At 44.3% G+C, this 20168-nt stretch overlaps 1 protein-coding gene across 1 annotated transcript in view; it reads left to right on the forward strand.

Moving 5' to 3' along the window:
- ITCH (itchy E3 ubiquitin protein ligase) overlaps positions 1–20168 on the forward strand; it is a 97626-nt gene that overhangs the window by 33112 nt on the left and 44346 nt on the right. The window contains exons 2-4 of the mRNA XM_083147695.1: positions 4303–4395; positions 7918–8059; positions 11896–12020. Coding sequence (XP_083003821.1) covers positions 4326–4395; positions 7918–8059; positions 11896–12020 — 337 coding nt within the window. The 5' untranslated portion in view covers positions 4303–4325. The remainder of the gene's footprint in view (positions 1–4302; positions 4396–7917; positions 8060–11895; positions 12021–20168) is intronic.

The following is a 20168-nucleotide window of genomic DNA, read 5'->3' on the forward strand; positions in this document are numbered from 1 at the left end:
GAGGGGACACGGATACCTTCACAGGTAAGCGCGTCCCTTCGCGGGCTTCCCAGGTGTCCATGGCGACGTGGACACCTGGGAAGCCCGCGAAGGGACGCGCTTACCTGTGAAGGTATCCGTGTCCCCTCGCGGGGCTCGCCACGCTTCGGGCTCGGTGGCTCGCTGCGCTCGCCACACTATTATATTCTCACTCCACGCCCTAGTGGATAGTAGGGCATGAAAAGGTCGGAGGACGCGTACCGCCGCCCCTCGTGGGCTCGCTGCGCTCGCCACGCTTCGGGTTCACGTTGATAGTGGAGTGGCGTTAACAATGGGGATGGGACTGACATTGTGTCACTTTTTGGGACACTTTCTTGGGGGTTTTACACTGCTAAAATCGGGTGGTATCGCATCGCATGCCATGTGGTTAACATGCGATGCGACGTGATCACTTTACATGGTACCCGATGTAAAATCGGGTTCGGGTGGTCATCTCGTCGCGTCGCATCGCATGCCATTTGGTTAACATACGATGCCATGCGATGCGACGCGATGCGTATACGACCAAAAATCGGGCGCCCGGATAACTCACAAGTACCTGTGAATCAACCTTAAATGGTTAAAGTAATTTGGAGCTGGATTACACCAATGCATCCCTTGTTAAAACATAAAACTGTAAAGAAGTATAGCAAAACATATGCAAATTATTTTAGAAATACTATCTAGGTCACCTATGAAACATTTTCTAATAAACTTTTTTGTTTTGTTCCTTGATGCCTTCAAACTGACAATATAATTGTATAATTTTAGTAATATAGAAATTTTGTGGTATGTTAATCAAATATAATTTTTTTTTTTTTTAAGTAACCAATACAATAACTCATATTTACTTTGTAAACCGCAACACTCAAGGGTGCCTTGTGTAATTAATTATATAGAGATGTGTGTAAATGTGTATACATATGTATATGTAAATTATTAGAGGAATATTTTAAGTCATTGGAGTGAATTATGTTGGTTGTAGCTTAATGATGACGTAATATGTTGGTAGAATTAACACAAAGCGTGTGCTGAAATCAGTCTAGCTAGAGAATCAGGTGCCTTCCTCATTGTTGTGACCTTCCTCTTTCTGTGATCAGTAAACACAGATGGTTAAGGGAGGGGTGGGGAGGGGTTGGGCCCCTGAATTCTAGATACATCAATAAGCCAACTCCAAGCATGATCTAGTGCTACACTATTTCTGTAATTGTGTTGAAACAGTGTATAATGATTTGTAAAACGAACTTCCCTTGATATAGTCTTCAGAAATGCTACCAGCACAGTATTTTTGGTCCCTGTAAAATGTGTCCAATTGAGGGTATGGGTCAAAGGGCTGACTCAATGAAGGTCGATTTTACACTGAGTCGATCACTGAAACAGGGCTTAGGTCGATACCAGAAATAGGTTGGCATGGCTAAAGTTGACAGGGTTGGAAGGTTGATGCAAGTATTAGGTCAACAATGGGAAGGTCCAAAAGAGTTTTGAAACATTTATTTTTAGCCTGAAAGTGGACATGGTGTACCACGTGTTCTCGCCATGCTTTGGACACGGTACCTCGATGTGTTCGGCACATTATTAGATTCTCCCACAATGCCATAGTGGATGGTAGGATATGAAATACAGCCTGTCGGCTCAAACAAAAAGCATGAAAAACGTATGCCGAACTTTTTACCATTTAACTTTCCAACCCTTTTGACATTAACCATGTCGACATATTTCAGGTGTCGACCTTCAGTGGTCGATCCGATGTATGTCTACCTTAATGGAGTCAAACTAGTGATCGTATTCCCCCAACTGATTCTGTGCATGTATTGTTGTGTTTTGTCAGCACTTTACTAGTATCAATATAAATTTAATGTTGCATACTTTCCGTTACACTTTCACACAAGCCTGAATAACATTAACATTTTAACATGCAGACATTCCTATCCGATTAGCTCTCCAAAGAGCCTATCTCATTCACCAGGTAAAAATGTCATTTGACCGGTTTACTAGATTCATCACACTGCCAGGACGGACGTACTTACTTGAAAGGTTATAGGCAGCTATGAAAGTACAAACAACAAGTTCTGTGTTGTTCATTCCCAGTTAATGTAGTTGCCATTGTGATGATCACTACATCAGATTTATTTCAGTATCTATTATTAATCATTTTATACCCAGATATTTACAGTAATTGATTTGTCACTTCTAGATATTTGTTTTCAAAAGAAAAGTAATCCATTTTATTGGAGGTTTTTTTTTGTGCTACTTAACTTTTTTTTTATTTTAGCTGTATTTAGGAATACTTTCCAGTGTTCAGCTTATCTGTACTATACACAAGCTTTCCCTGCTCATATACTCATAAGGTCGGCTAAACCCGACTTTTACGTGCGCGAACAGTGTGAAAATAAACAATTGAATACGGCCCTGTAAATGTTGATCTGTGGAATGTTGACTGATTTATACTCATCCCAAGAAATATAATATATAATACCATTTACATTTTATTAAATTAAGTTGATCATTGGTGTATCTGTATGTGGGGATGCCAACCTGTTTTATGATCTGTTTTGTTTGTGACAATCTCACAAATGAAACCCCTTCTTGTTGGTGTGTCTTTTAATTGTTTAGAGCAGTGGTTCTCAACCTTGGTCCAAAAGTATCCCCAACAGTTCATGTTTTCCAGGTCACTTAGCAGGTGCACTTATTACTCACTGATCCATTTTAAAAGATCACAGGTGGAGCTAATTATGTCATTTGTGATTCAGTGTTGAGACATGGAAAACATGCAAGGTTGGTGGTACTTGAGGACCGAGGTTGAGAACCGCTGGTTTAGAGTACTAATGTTATGTGAGAGACAACTGAATAAAGCACACATTGATCTTGGTAACCATCTTTGTCCGCATACTCATCTCCATCATTGGCCACAAGCCTTTAGTAGTACATTGATCTAGTCCTCACTACTTACCGTATATACTCGAGTATAAGTCGACCCGAATATAAGCCGAGGCACCTAATTATACAACAAAAAAACTGGGAAAACTCATTGACTCAAGTGGGACCCTCACTCGAGTATAAGCCAAGGGGGGGGGGGGGGTATACTCGAGTATATATGGTATATTTAAGCTGTAATGTGTATTGAACTGTGGCGCTCTTTCCCTGTACTCTATTTTTGTTATTTATTCAATGTAATACTATTTTGTCTCCCTGTACTGTTACATTATATGGTGCTGCGAAACACTTGTGGCGCCCTGGAATTAAAATTATTATAATAATAATCTCACAGTGTCGAGCCATTGAATAGTCTTTCAATTGGTATAACCGCCTTGTCACTGTGTTCTATGATTGGGCAACATACATTGTTCTAATGAGCGGAGAGACTAGTAGAGCAAGCACACACTTTCCCAGTTCTAAAGATTGTCTACTGTAGTCACCGGTCCTGTCTATAGGTAGATGCTGGTATCTATATAGACCATAATCAAGAAGTTAAGACAAACTGGTTTGGAACAATTAATATGTTTTACATAAACATAAATTGCACAATGCTCTATTCTCTATATACCCATTTGTTCACTCTTTGGCCTTCAGTTATAATTAAGTTTGTCCCTCTAATTAATTTCCCAGAATCAACTATTTAGCCAATAAAAGGCAGCTTGTGTTTTAAACTTCTGAAGCTGTTACATGAAACCTTCATTTTCTTAATGTAACAGATTGTTGCTTAGCATCTGAATGGTGCCCTTTTGTTGTCGTTTAATTGACTTGGTTAACCTGTGATATAAACCGAGCAACACATAATTCTGTATTTTTTTAATGTGTTTTCCATAGTGTTTTTAGTATCCACTTTTTGCATGTCTGCATCTGAAGTTTGCTGGGCAAATACAATTAATGATCGTAAAACGTCTGTGACAATAGTTAATTTAGAAGTGTTTCTGGTTGCCAAGTAGGACAGGTTATTATTTATTGTCTTTTTATCACAAGACTGGTATGTATAACCACAAGTAGACATGGCTGTTTACGCCATAAATATATTATGGTGGGTAATATATATATATATATATATATATATATATATATATATATATATATATATATATATATATATATATATATATTTGTCTTAGTGGAATCTCTTGTCATCAAGCAGGTAAATAACAAAAAAAAAGCCATCTGTAGCATGCATATGTTTGCCCTAAATATCTGTTCTTATTTAATGGTTTGGTGGAACTCAATATGTTGTGTTCTTCTTCTTCTTTTCTTATCTGAAATAATTCACTTTATTAAAAACCTTGGTTTTCCCTGCAGACACAAAATTTTGAAGAAGGGAAATGGATGTTGGTGCACCAAAACCAGCAACCGTAAATGGCATCACTATGAAATCACAGCTACAGGTTACGGGTAGGTACACCTGTTTCTTTCTTTATTTCCTGTACTTTTTATAATTTTTTTTACAATAGATTAAAATTATGATCATTTTAATGTGTGCTTTTGGCTCTGAAATCTGCCATGCCCACGTCATTACAGAGGGGTAAACTATTTACTGTTTAAGTGAGGATTGTTAGATGTGTAATTGTCAACAACCCCCCCCCCCCCCCCTCCACACCCCCTCAGTCTGTGCTGCATGTGCAACGTTGACTATATCTTTAACAAGGCAGGGGACAGGTGATGCCACTGGCTAAATCAGTCAGTGTGTATGCACAATATTGTACAGCTTGTGGCCTAGTGTGTACGGGGCTTAGGCGAGTGTGGCATTCTGTCAGACTTTATGAATGGGTAGCTTACTAGTAATTTTGTCCTAAAATAAAGAAGGCATTGGTTGTTAGCAGGGGCGGATCCAGGATAAAATGACAGGGGGGGCACCATGATAAAAGAGGGTTTGGGTGGGGGAGGGGCGATGTTAGTGGTGCCAGTGTACATGCTAAGAGAGTGGCAGAGAGAGGATGGGAATGGGATTAAAAACAGGCCCTGGCATTTAAAGTATGCAGGGCCACCATGGCGACAAAAGTGCAGGATGTAGTTGTGCACACGCCGAAGGTGCGCTCCAGAAAAGGGGTTGTGGCCACTCAACAGGGGGCGTGTCCTTGAGTGTAGTGTACAACACCATATACAACTTCTACACATTATGCAACAAAATACTAGACTCCATTATACTTGCCCTTTACACATGATGCCAAATGGAATGAGCCAAAAATCACATAATGCCACACTGATTGAGCCAAAATTCACATAATAAAACACGGATTGAGCCAAAATGCACATAATGCCACACGGATTGAGCCAAAATTCACATAATGCCACATGGATTTTGTCAAAATTCACATAATGTCACACGGATTGAGCCAAATTCATAAAATGTCAGATGGATTGAGACAAAATTTACATAATGCCACACGGATTGAGCCAAAATTCACATAATGCCACACGGATTGAGCAAGAATTCACATAATGCCACACAGATTAAGCCAAAATTAAACAATACGCTTCATAAACAGGGACATTGTCCACCAAAGGCATGCATTAAACATTTACAACATAATGTCCATTACACGTTAAGTTACATGCCATTATGTCCATTATGTATTATGCCAAACACGATAATGCCTATTAAAAATTATGCTACATAAGTGCTGCTTATCTACATGCTCATTGCCAAGGGTTCCATGCTCATTGCCAGAGGTTCCATGCTCGGGGCCATGTGGGATTACATGCTCATTGCCAAGGGGGAATACATGCTCACGGTAAATGGGGGACAGCCGCCGCCAGGCAGAAGTGATAACCACTGACAGTGGCAGAGCCTGGCTGTATTCAGAGCACTGCAGGTCCCGGCTATATGAAATAATACCCCTTTCACACCAGAAAATGCATTCCCGGGTTGGCTCCTTTTGCACCAGCCTAGTCCGTGCATTTTCTGGTGTGAGGGTGAGAGAAAACCACCCCTCCCCCCTTTAACCAGTTGTCTCATTTAACCGGCTATATCTTCGGAACCAACTGACCCATTTACAGGAGGCAAGTATCATATTGAAGAACTTTTGAGTGGGCTTTGAATGATTTTGGTCCAGTGAAACTGGAACGTTTGGTTCCAGAGTAATCTACCCTCAAAGAACATGAACAGCCATGAAATTACATTTCAAAAATAAAAAAATAGGTTTACTCGCAATATCTCTAGAACCGATTGACTGATATGGACCAGCCTGGTATCATATTGAAGGCCCAGCGATTTGGAATTGAATGAGATCCACAAGCTTCTGTGATGCCAGGGGGGGGAACTGGCAGGTGTCGGAACCGGGTGGGGGTCGGAATTGACGGGTCCCATATTATCCTATGGGGGAAAAAACGTTACAGCTTTGCCTGGTGATATCTCCGGTTCCCGGAGGGCTAGAGACACAGGGCTGGGCTCGTTGGAAAACCCTGGTCCTCAGCTACAAAATTAAATGACAGGGGGGGCACGTGCCCGGGTGCCCCCCCCCCCCCCCCCCCCCCCCTGAATCCGCCACTGGTTGTTAGAGCTTGAAGTAAAGGTGCCCACACACTAAAACTATATTTTTGCAGATTTCCGTTAAATTGACCAACATATCGGCCAATTGTTTAACGATAATCGGTCGAAAATCGTCCGATATTGGTCAGGTGCGCGCTCCCTCAGATTTTTTGTTAAATCTTCTGATCTTATGTGCTGCATGAAAGATCAGAAGATTTAACAAAAGATCCATATTAACGCACATGGGATCTTAAGAGAAATCTTTGGTGAAGATGTGCACTTGCCTGAAATCTTTTGTCCAGGACGGACAAAATATTTCAAGGCTTATTTATGCGCACATCTAAGAACGCAGATCTTTCTAGTGTGTGGACACCTTTAAAGCCTTTCCCTTGAAGATGGGGAAATATTTTTTAAGAGGGCCCTTGTCTTATTATTTTGTTGGTCAGCATACCCTGGTCTAATCCGTTTACTTCTTTTCCACACCACGTTTCAGTCTGTTTAGAGGGAAGCCATGCGATTAGAACGATAAAATCTGTGAGCATGTAATAAATGCATGGCCTGAAGTTAATGCAAAATCACAGTTTGCCTGTTAATAACAGATTACAAAAACAAAAAACATTGGATGTGTGATTCATGAGGGAACATTTAGTCCAGAATGTACGTTAGTTTAGTTTGGAATGATTGGCTCTGGATGTATTGTGGAATTAAGATTTATTTTTATTTTAGTGAAAAGTATTGTATTAGGGGTTCTCAAACTACTTTGCTTTGGGACCCTACATCACACACAACAAATTATTACAGAATGGTTGCCACACATGATCAGCAGCAGCATTGTGGAGGCACAAAACAGAAGTTAATTGAATGCTAATGCGACCAGAGGTAGGTAGTGGGTTGATTAGGCTGATACGGAGGCAGAGGGTGGCAGTAGGAAGGAGGTTGAGGCAGTGGGGGACATGGGAAAGGCATAGGGTGGATAGTAGTGGGCATAGGTTGGCAGGGGTGAAAGTGGGTGATATCTGGTCGCAATGGTTATTGAGGGATGACAAAGGGGAGCTGCAGGGGAAAACAGGTCCGACTTGTCCCTAGGACATGTCTTTCCTACCTGGAACGTTGCTCTCTGCTGTGGTGTTTCTCGTACAGTCTGGTCTGTATGTCAATACAAAGCAGACTGTACTAGAAGCACCAGAGCAGACAGCAACACTCCGGGTAGGAAAGAGGAACTGTATAGGAAACGGGGCTCTAGACTGCACACCCTGACTGTAATGAGAGGTGCTACCTAGCCAAGATGTAACTAGGAAAGAGGAATTGCACAGGGTTAGAAAGGGGCTAATTGTTAGTTATATGTGCTGTAAAGCATTGGTCATAGTTAAGATTGTCCACTTTGTTTTCTGTTGATACATTTTTACACCATCTTAGAATAATAATTTGTTGTCTATTTTACCTAGTAATATCCGCTAAATTGAAAGACAGTCGAAAGAATTGGTTTGGCCCAAGTCCATATGTGGAAGTGTCAGTTGATGGACAATCAAAGAAAACGGAAACCCGCAATAACACACACAGCCCCAAATGGAAGCAGCATCTCACAGTGTAAGTCATGATCCACTGAAACAGAGGTTACTTTTCCTTCAGTCAGACTTTGTGCAGGGTACAATACTTAGGACTCGTGGACATGGCCACATTCACTACTTTCAAAGGGTTGGGCTTGGTTCAGGAACCGACACGTGTAGGCATTTGCAATTGGAAGCGAGATTTAGCAGGGTACAAAACCTTGCTTACCTCGCTCCTAATTATGGATTAATGTGGGTATGCACGCTCCTGATACCCACCATATCCGATAAAAAAAAATTGGTCATGTCAGCAGCCCCCGGTGGTCGACCCCCATCTTTTAAATGGAGAGGGGACTGCTGGGCACGCACACTTGAAAACACTCACACATTTTACATATATACAGTACTTACCGTTGCTGCAGAAAACCTGGCTCCAACACTGGAGAAGAAGACAACACTTCTGAAGGTGAGTAAATCACCTGCTAATTAAGAAAAATAGAAACCTCCAATTGCTTAATTATTCTTTAGGGGCTGCCTCCATGGTGTCAGAGCAAGTCCTGTGAATTTTTCCTAAAATTAATGATTTTAGAAAAAAGCAGATTTAAGCCGGCCATGCGCCTACAGATTTAGGGGGGTATTCATTGTCAGGGGCACGGCTGTCGAGCAAGCTCGACAGCCGTGCCGTTCTCGTTTTGCTCGCTTGGAGCTCGGCATTCGGGATTCAACTGCTTGTGCTGTCGGGCTCGTTCTGCGCAAAACCCCTGTTCAATGCTGTCGGGGAATACAGCATTGAAAAGGGCCCCGCAGCCATCTCCCCCGTCGGGAGATGGCTGCGGGAGCACGCCTAACATTGAATACCCCCCTTATTGTCCGATCTGGCTGGTTTGATCAAAAACCTTGGAATTTATATGAGAAAATGACCGTTGACCATTTGCTTCAAAATACTGGAAAAGAGACAAAAATGGTCATTCAGACATCACCAGATTTTTGTTCCAACCAGGCGGATTGGATTGAATCTTTAAATGTATGGCCAGCTTTACCCTGGAGAAAAAAAAAAGGTCCGAAATCACAGCGTTTTTGTAGACCATATAGATTAAAGTAAATGTATTTAATATATATGAAGATTACAATTCCTGCACCTGTATAAATCTAAAAGCCGTTTATATGATCTCATAATTAAGAACATGCAAAATGCTATACATGCAACAGGGTATTCACTGGGAATTCTAAGGTAGGAGCTGTATCTCTAAAGAAAAAGCAGCTGCTCAAATGTGGGGGTAGTCAGTCCCCACTATATAGACATGGGAAAAAAACAAGCACAAGGCAAGTAGAGCAGCGCTACTAATAAACACAATACCAAGTAATTGGAATAATAGTATCAAACCTTTACTGGCATGGATAAATACCCGGGTTTTACAGTAATAAAATACAATGCATAAAACATTAAAAATCCTTGGGCTGGAAACTGGCACTAACGTGTTTCACTGCAACCTGCAGCTTTATCAAAGGTAATATTTTAATTTTTTGATAAAGCTGCAGGTTGCAGTGAAACGCATTAGGTGCCAGTTTCCAGCCCAAGGATTTCGATTGTGGATCAATAATTGATGTGGACATACACCCCTGTTACCACCACCCAAGCCTTTTTTCCTCATTGGCGGACACCGCACACCAGACTCCCAGGTGACCTCAACATTCCACCTGTCACCTGTGCCAGTGGTTTGCTCTGTGTGTGCGGAAGCCTCCTTTCTCCCATCAGCCTATTGCTGTTTCTATTGGCGGACACCGTTCCAAGGACCCCTTTGGTGACGAATTCCACAGCTGATCACCCCAATAAGAGGATCCACCATCTAGTGAGCGGAAGCCTAATTCATCTCCAGCGGCAGCTAATAGCGCTGCCTCAATCGTGAGGACATCATCTATCCACACATGTGAGAGGAAAAAATTGGATACACGATTTGGTAATGTGCACTTACCCTGATTATCTAAAGTGGTAACCTACATAGTCCAGGGTTGCCGACTTTCAATAAATCCTCTCCGGGAGAAGCCCGGAGAGGATTCTTGCATTACACATTTTGGGGGTGGGGCTTAACGGTGACGTCATTAAGCCCCGCCCCCATTACAACAAATAGCCGAAATATCAGTTATTCATGGAGGGGGCGGGGCTAAACCGTCACAATTGTGCCGTTTTAGCTCCGCCCCCTCACCTGAGACCCGCGGATTGCGGCATATAAATGCCGCGATCGGGGGGCTCAGTGGGGGTCCCCCTGATTCCGGGAGGGTTGCCCACCCTTCCGGGGGCCGGGAGGAAGGACCTGATTTTCGGGAGACTCCCGCAAATTCCGGGAGGGTCGGCAACCCTGACATAGTCCCATCCACACCAACCAACATATCCACAGTGGCTTGAAAAATAATTTCACAAAAATGATTTTAACATATTTGTCTTTAATGTTTTATGCATTGTATTTTATTACTGTAAAACCCGGGTATTTATCCATGCCAGTAAAGGTTTGATACTATTATTCCAATCACTTGGTATTGTGTTTATTAGTAGCGCTGCTCTACTTGCCTTGTGCTTGTTTTTTTTTTTTCAAAATGCTATACATACTTTACATTGTGTTTTATGCTAATAGAGATGCAGATGTCTACAAATACAAGTTTGTTCAGCTGATCCTTGTTTTGCTGGTTTGCAAAATAGTTTAGTCTTGGCTCACTATAATGAGCCTTGAGAGGATATCCTATTAACTGCGATCGCTGATTGCGGGTAATAGGCTCACTTGGGTGATCTAATTAGCCCCGAAAAGCCACCCATGTCTAGGCTTATCGGGTATATTGTTTAGCCTGCCTCTGGCAGCCAAAGCAAAATCCCTAAAAGCAGTGGCTTCAAACATACAGGTTTCACTGGACCTGTATGTTTACGGGAGAGCTTATGCTTTTTATCTGGTGATCCAAGTAGGATAGTGGTGTGAAAAGGTGGAGTTTTTTGCACCCAATGTTTTATCAGGTATAATAAGATATTCCTGTTGGTGAAGTTATTGTAGAACAATTAATCCATAGCCACTAGTGATAAGACTGGCTACATTTTTTTAATGTTCCAAGAACTGCTTATAATTCTGGTACGTTTACCAATTCCTTATGTGTCAGAAGTGTCCACTTTCAATTCAAAATCTTAATACCTGTGGCACTAGTTAGCCACATTGTTGGCAGTCTTGTTTTAAAACACCTGGTACCTGGTGTTTTCCATATGTTCTGTCACGGTGTCTGTACAGTCTGCATCTGTTCCATCCCCTCTACATTTCACAGTTGCCCTTCTGCTCCATAGGAGGTTTCTGTCCTCCCTGAGCTCGCCTTTAGGACCCTGCGTTACGGTTTGACCGGTGTACCGCTCCAGTCAAACTTCCCACCTTCCTCACTAATATGAACCGTACAGTAAGGCTGTCTATACTTCACGCCATTCAAGGAAACAAATGCAGTTGTCAATTTAAGCTTTTTTTTTCTTTTTTTTTAGTGCTGGGTAAAACCAATTTAACCCAGTCCAAATTCATAAACTACCTGTTAGAAAAGTTAGCCATAACTTGGAGAGGTAGTATACTTCTATTATATACTTTATTCACAGTGGACCTTCTTGCTCTGTTACCATCCTGCAGATCATTTTCTGGCTTAATCGTCCTGTTTCTTAGGTATCGCTGGTTATTCACCATTTATTAACCCTATTTCTTTTGTAGATTGACTATACCCTCTTATGTTTTTGTAACAGACTGGAGTTTACTTATAAGGCTAGGACTGGTCATTCAGTAGCACAATAAATTACAATGTGTATGACTTATGTACTAAAACACATTCAAATGTTTGGTGATAGGTTTATGTTCTCTTTTTCAGCATTGTCACCCCATTTAGTGTGTTAAATTTCCGAATATGGAGTCACCAGACCCTAAAATCTGATGCGTTGCTTGGCAGTGCATCGCTAAACCTGCAGGAAACCCTACTTTCTAATAACATGAAGTGTGAGTATGCGCAACCAGAATTAAAGATATTTGTCTTTGTATGTGATACATGGTAAGAACCGCATTACGACAATGTTTCACAAACTTTCTCAAATCGAGCCAAAAGTTTGTTATAGAGAAATAAAGAAAAAAAACGATGAATTGTGTGTACCGATCTTCTTCTTTAGGTTTAGTTATGTGGTTTTGTTTATGATTGGCAGCCACCAGCACTAGTTTTGCATATCACAATCACCATAAATAAATTTGTACTTGTCAGTGTTTGTGTCCTAACAAGCCCTCATGCAATCCATCCTTTTAGTCCAATTCAACCTTGTGTGTTGGCAAGTTTTATAAATTACTTTTATAAATTAATAACAAATGTTGAATCTACAGACTGATCCAGATTGTGTTGTCAGAATTCAATAGAACATAAAATATCAATGACAAACTCACAAGAAATGTGTTTTTAGTATATAAGATTAAGCAATATGAATTTTCAGATCGGTGTGGAAAAAAAAAAAGAATAGTTTTTTAGCACCGCAAAAGAGATAATCTGCCATCTTCTCTCCATTAGTGAGGCCACAGTTCTGAAATCTGGTTTAATTGCTTGGTGCTGAAGTTCCTTTTACAGTCTGTAACCTGCTGTTACCTACCACTTCTACTGGTGTTACTCAACACCATGAACCTAATATTTAACTGCAATTGCACATTGGTTTGAGAGAGTAGCCAGGCTCCTGCAATATAACCTGGACACCTACCTCTGGGTGTTTAGTACAGTTGCTGCAGCATTGTAGATTGTGCCTACTGGTCATTTACTTTGGATTAAAACTGCAGGATAACAGGCTGAGCATTACTCCGGATGAGAGGTTCATCTCAGGATATTTAAATCACAGTTTAAAGGACACAAGAAGAGTCAGGCAGGAGTACTCAGCAGTGCTAAGTGTTTATTGTACTGGTGATTATTCAAACATACAAAGTGTCACTATTACATGGGGCTCTACTTACCTTTTCAGTACAAATTTTATACACTTTGCCATTTTTTTTCTTTTTATTACCGATTCAGTTTTATTGTAAATAATTTTCTGAAGGAGTTGAAACTTTTTTTACCATTGTATCCAGAGTTGCAGCGTTCTGGTTCTACCCAGTCTCCTCACGCTGGCTGAGTTCTTTTTTTTACATTGCCCACCCAAAAAAAAAACTTCCCTAGAGTTGTTTTTAGGACCTTGTGGTCTATTGCAGTCTTGGACTTTCAGGAGGCCCGCTGGTATACTGCAGCTGCCAGCAGGATTTACATAGCACTTAACTCAGGAAATGCCTCCGCCTTCTATGACAAAGGATATGGGCGAAAGCTTCGGCACCGCATTGTCCCAGTGTATAGTTGACAGTGCTATTGCCCAAATTGTCAGTTAAGCCATTGATCCCCCACTGAACTACCAAGGTAATGGTTACATTTAATTAATAAGAAAATATTTTACATATATAAACATTTCTTCATTCAACCCTTCAAGTACTGCAGCAACCAACATTACTCATTGGACGCTGTAGTGCCACATTAGCAGCGTAATTATAGTTTTTCAATATATTTTTGTACCTCTAACACACCTTGCTGGGGTTTATCTAATTTACTGCCACAGAGCCAGACATCACCTCTTTCAGTCCTGTGGCTGCTGTTTTATTTATTCCACGTCTCTTGGGAGAGGACCAACCATTACAAATTTCAATAGGAAAAAAAAAAGCGTGTGAATGCCTAAATTGTCAGTATATAAGACACTAATAAATTCTCACAATGGAAACTTTGTTTTGAAAGTAACAAACATTTGTTTTGATTTTAGTAGATGTGATATTTTTTTCTGCTGCAATCCATGTATGTGTGTGGGTTTTAATGTTGAGGAGAATAAAACCCTTTCATTTACGACGTTATTGCTAGAAAATATTATTTGATTAATGAGTTTATGATCAGTCCCTACTTGTGCATTCAAATGATAACAACAACATAAGATCCCAGGAGTTGGCACCATGGTTTCCCTTATTACAGTGTTGTATTAGCCACAGATATACCCTCTAGAGTTTTGCTTCGTTTGCAGTCTTGGAAATTGGGTTGTAATTCATAATTATGTAACCTAGGCCTCAGTGTTTTTTGTACAGCTTGAGTACATGTACATCTTCACCCAAATCCCCTAGTGCAGGGGTTCCCAATCTTTTTTTAATCAAGGCACCCCTAGAGTATCAGAATTTTTCATTCATGCCAATGGTGGTCACTGGGACAGTGGGGTGTGGGTGGAGCTTCAGCTACAGGCACCAAGTAGAATAGAGTTCTTTGAGTGCAGCCCAGGCTCCTCCTCCACGCCCCTACAGGCTTCAGTTGTTTCTTAGTGCCTCAAGGCACAGGTACCAAGGGACAGGGCTCCGTGCCCTGTCTGAAATCTTCAATTTTTTTTTTTTATTTTTTTTACAAGGAGACAGCGCTACGCTGCTCCCCTGTGGCTGACCCGCCGCTCTCCTCATGACACGGAGGACGCCGCGCTCCACCACAGGTAAGCGGGCCTCCATGTGAGGTGATGCGCGTACTGTATACAGCGCGCACCGCTAGCGGTCGAGTCACCCGGGCGGGGTGCAGCCCGGGTGACCCTGGCAGTGGCACCCAGTCCTTTCTGCGCGGCCACTAGACCACCAGGGCGCCGTACTGTGGAGCGCCATTTTTGTTAATGGCGCAGGGCACTGATGGTTCCAGGGGAGGCGGGGCCTTGATCCACAGCTCCCCGCCTCCACGCTCAGAGCGGCATAACGCTGTTTCCCACCTGGGCTTAGCTTCCCCACGCCCCAGCAGCGTACTGAAGGCGCCATTACGCGGGACTCGCTGTGGGAGAAGTGCACCGGAATCCCTGCTCCTCTACACGCTACAGGAACAGGTTTTTCAGCAGCCCTCTGCACCTCAGTATTTAGCTGAAGCGTCAGAGAGGATAGTGTCTTTATTCTTCATCCATCTGTATACCTTTATAGTTTCAGAGGGTGTTACTGTTCACTGTATTATTGTTACCAGTGCACACAGGGCCTGTCTGTGTTAACATGTCACAGAAAAACCCCAGACCAAAGCCAGTAAGGGATTCACCTAAGCTGCATGCTTATACATGCACTAACTGTAAGGAGAACTATTCCTCCATACAGGACCAAGCTGGTTTGTGTGAACGCTGTTCTGCACAAGACTCCCTGGGGGGCCTTTCAGTCCCAGCGCAGGGGGAACCCGGTTGGGCTTCCACTCTCTCAGCGGCCATGAAGGAGTTAGCAACTCAGTTAGCTGCAAACAGAGAGTCTGCTGCGCAGCCATTGCCAGCGCTGCTGATGCATCAGAGCCGGCCTGGGTACAGGGTTTATCCTCCTCTGTTCAGGATTTAGTCCAGGTGTCTGCTTCTCTACAATCTGCATTGAGAGCTCCACCTAAACGCAAAGCACAAGCCCCCTTAGTCTCTAACCATTCAGATACTGGGGATGACTTGGACGACCAAGGGCTGGTCGACACAGATGATGATGTCGACATAGACGAGCCTGATAAGGAGGAAAGGATGACTCAGTCCAGAGTAGACTCCATAGTTAAGGCTGTTAGGATGTCTCTCAATATACAGGACACCCAGACCACGACACCTGACACACTTCTTTTTAAAAAGAAAAAGGAGTTGTCTCTTTTTCCCTCAAACTCAGACTTAGAAGAGGTCTTATCTGAGGCGTGGCAACACCCTAACAAAAAGTTTTTAGTGTCTAAACGCATGATTTCTTTCTTCCCGTTGATGCTCATGTAGCCCGCCTGGTTGAGGCTACTACCCTTCCCATTCCTACAGTGGCTTCTCTTAAGGATCCTACTGATAGGAAAATTGAACACTGCCTAAAATCAGTGTTTTCCAATGCTGGTGTGTCAGCAAGACCAGCCATGGCCTCAGCCTGGGTGGCAAAAGCAATTGCAACTTGGGCTGACTCTCTGCAAGAGCAGATTACCTCAGGTACACGTCGCTCAGAATTATTATCAACAGTGGACCTCATCAGGGAAGGGGCCACATACCTGGAAGAGGCAGCGGTAGATGCCGCAGCTCTCTCCTCAAAAATATCAGCATCTTCAATTGCTGCCCGGCGTGCACTGTGGTTGCGTACTTGGAACGCAGACTCTGATTCCAAAAAAGCATTAGAGGCCCTTCCATTCTCAGGGGACGTACTGTTCGGCTCTGAGCTGGACAAGATTGTAGCCACCATTGCAACGTCCAAAACAGCCTTTCTGCCTTCAGCACCGGCTAAACCCAGATCGCAGTCCTTTCGGACCTTCCGCCCACAGGGGAGACCCAGAGGCCAGCCTTCCTCAAGGGCGCAGGTTTCCACAAGGCGTCCATCCGCTCCCAAGACCAAGCAGTCCTGGGCGGGTCGCCGTCAGGCCCCAAAACAGGCCGACAAGCCCTCAACATGAGGATCAGGCGGCCCACCAACCACATCAGGTGGGCGGTCGCCTGTTGTCATTTGCCGGGGGTTTGGCAAGCCACTACCACCGACAGGTGGGTAAACACCATAGTAGCCCAGGGTTATTCCCTCTCCTTTCAGGGGCGTCCGCCATCCCGGTTTTTCACAACAAGCATGCCCCGGGAGAAGGACAGAGCGGCTGCTCTAACCAGCTCCATTCACACCCTGCTAGCGGCAGGGGTCATAATACCTGTCCCACTTTCTCAGCGAGGAGCAGGTTTCTACTCAAGCCTGTTCCTGGCGACAAAGCCGGACGGGTCATACCGACCCATCCTCAATTTGAAGGGCCTGAACAAACATCTCTGTGTCCCCAAGTTCAGGATGGAGTCCCTCAGGTCTATCCTGCAAGCTCTGGAACCGGAGGACTTCATGGCATCCCTGGACATCCAGGATGCCTACCTCCATGTGCCAATTCGATCGGACAGCCAGTGCTACCTCAGGTTTGCAGTCAAATGCAACCACTACCAGTTCATAGCCCTCCCCTTCGGGCTGTCGACAGCGCCACGAATCTTCACAAAGATTATGGCCACCATGGCGGTGGCCCTAAGGGCTCAGGGTGTTCGTCTGCTACCATATCTAGACGACCTCTTGATATTGGCACAATCTGCCCAGACACTCCAGAGGCATCTGGAGCTAACAGTATCCCTTCTGCAGACCCACGGCTGGCTCATAAATTGGAAAAAATCCTCAACAACCCTATCACAGCGGATGGTGCATCTAGGAGCCTTGATGGACACAAAAACCCTCAGGGTTTACCTGCCAGAGGACAAGTGGTTACCCCTCAGAGACCTCCTGAAGTTCTTCCTGAAGCAACGCAGAGTCTCTGTGCACCTATGCATGAAGGTCCTAGGCAAGATGGTCTCTTGTTACGACATGGCGGAATTTGCGCAGTTCCATTCCAGACCACTGCAGAGGGAAATGCTGCGTCACTGGAACCGTTCCCAGCCAAGCCTGAAATCGCAGACCTTTGTTCTGTCCAGGCTGACCCGTCTGTCGCTCACATGGTGGCTCAGTCCTCTAAACCTTCTAAAAGGGCGCCAGTTCATCATCCCTCAATGGGTAATGTTGACAACGGACGCCAGCCTCCGAGGGTGGGGAGCTGTTCTGGCAGAACACTCCTTCCAAGGCCGATGGTCGAGAGAGGAGGCGCTACTCCCAATAAACATACTGGAGCGAAGAGCCATCCTGCTAGCCCTCAAGTCGGCGGGCCCTCTGGTCCACTCCAAGCCGGTGAAATTACAATCAGACAATGCCACGGCGGTGGCATACGTCAACCACCAGGGGGGGACCAGGAGCTTAGCAGCCATGAAGGAGGTAACATCGATCCTGCAGTGGGCAGAACATCACCTGTTAGCCTTGTCGGCGGTTCACATCCCAGGGGTTCAGAACTGGGAGGCCGACTTTCTGAGACGCCAGGAGGTGCAGTCAGGCGAATGGGGGCTCCACGAAGACGTGTTCCAGGAACTAGTCAACAGATGGGGACTCCTGCAAATAGACCTAATGGCCTCAAGCGTAAACAAAAAGTTACCCTGTTACGGGGCTCGCTCCAGGGACCCACAAGCATATCTGGTGGATGCCCTGTCAGCTCCATGGCCATTTTCCCTGGTCTACATCTTCCCTCCAGTGGCTCTGCTACCAAGAGTCCTCAGACGCCTCAAACAAGAGGGGACCACAGCAATCCTCCTGGCTCTAAACTGGCCCCGAAGAGCCTGGTACACGGACCTTCAGGAGATGTCTCTGCAGCCACCTTGGCGGCTGCCAGCTCGCCCGGACTTGCTGGTACAAGGACCGTGCCTTCATCCGAATCTAGGCAGGCTAGCTTTGACGGCGTGGCTCTTGAAACAGCAGTTTTAAGAAAAAAGGGTTTTTCATTACCGGTCATAAGGACCATGATAGCAGCAAGGAAACCTGCTTCTTCCCGGATATACTATCGAATCTGGAATGCTTTTTTCACCTGGTGTGCGAAGAAGAGCCTTCCGCCTAGGGAGTTTCGCCTTTCCAGGATCCTGGCCTTCTTGCAGGCAGGCCTGGACCTGGGCCTAAGGTTGTCCTCCTTAAAGGTCCAGGTTTCCGCGCTCTCTATTTTGTTTCAGCGGAAGTTAGCAAAGAGGATGGCTATACAGACCTTTTTGCAAGGGGTCCTTCACATACAGCCTCCCTTTGTTCCCCCAATCCAACCTTGGGACCTCACATTGGTGCTCTCAGCACTGCAAAAATCACCGTTTGAGCCTCTAGAATCCTCAGAGCTCAGATGGCTAACGTGGAAAACAGTGTTCCTGCTGGCTATTTCCTCCGCCAGAAGGGTTTCGGACCTATCAGCCTGGTCAAGTGTCTCTCCATATCTGGTGTTCCACCCGGACAGGGCAGTCTTAAGAACTAGAAAGGAGTTCCTACCCAAAGTTATTTCCAGTTTTCACATGAACCAGGATATTGTCGTTCCTGCTTTTTCCCAGTTGGAGGACTCCCCGGAGTTACGCTCTTTAGATGTTACAAGAGCTTTAAAGATTTACGTTACTAGGACTCAATCAATTCGCAAGACAGAGGCCCTGTTCGTGCTCTATGATGCAAACAAAAGAGGCTGGCCTGCAACGAAGCAGGTGGTTACGGCTAACTATAAAGCAGGCTTATGTGTCTTCCAATAAGCCAGTCCCATCCTCTATTAGAGCCCACTCCACGCGTTCGGTAGCGGCCTCTTGGGCGGCTCATCAGGGAGCCTCTGCAGAACAGTTATGTCGCGCGGCCACTTGGTCCTCTCCAGACACTTTTCTAAAATTGTACCACTTTGACACGTTCGCCAGGGCAGATGCTGCTTTTGGGCAACGCGTCATCAGTGCAGCTCAGGTGCGTTCCCTCCCGTAAAAGGGACAGCTTTGGGACGTCCCACTGTCCCAGTGACCACCATTGGCATGAATGAAAAAAGGGGATTTTGGTCCTACCTGTAAAATCCTTTTTTCTGAATCCATGGTGGACACTGGGCGCCCGCCCTCGCACACTGATCTACAGTAATGGGGGACGGCTTACACCTTCCTAAAACTTATTCTCCCTTCGGGTTGCTGGTTTCTTTCCTATTTTCTCTTCCTTTTCCTGTACCTTGCGGGTAAGCTGTTGAACAAACTGAAGCCTGTAGGGGCGTGGAGGAGGAGGAGCCTGGGCTGCACTCAAATAACTCTATTCTACTTGGTGCCTGTAGCTGAAGCTCCACCCACACCCCACTGTCCCAGTGTCCACCATGGATTCAGAAAAAAGGATTTTACAGGTAGGATCAAAATCCCCTTTTTTTCACGGCACCCCTAGGCCAAAATTTATTTTATTAGATTGTGTTTATATGCGATTCTTCATGTCAGTTATGTGGTAAATGGCAGGGTTTGCTTCTGTTTGTACATATTTTATGATTGGCAGCCACCAGCACTGTTTTTTCTAATAAATAATGGGTACTTGTTTCCTAGCACGGCCACAAATCTTGGCCATCGGGGGTAATTATAGTGGCCTGCGACGCGACCGACGCGATGCCCCCGATTTTTCCATTGAAATGCATTGAAAACAGTGAAAAATCAGGTCGGTCGCGTCGTGTGCGCCTAAAAATGCTTAAATGGTCCACCCGCGATGGCCGCGATTTCCCCATAGGGAACAATGTTAAATGGGTCAATTTACCCAAATCATCATAGGGAAGAA

The sequence above is a fragment of the Crinia signifera genome, chromosome 6 (genome assembly GCF_055691185.1).
Source record: "Crinia signifera chromosome 6, ASM5569118v1, whole genome shotgun sequence".
Classification (NCBI taxonomy): Eukaryota; Metazoa; Chordata; class Amphibia; order Anura; family Myobatrachidae; genus Crinia; species Crinia signifera.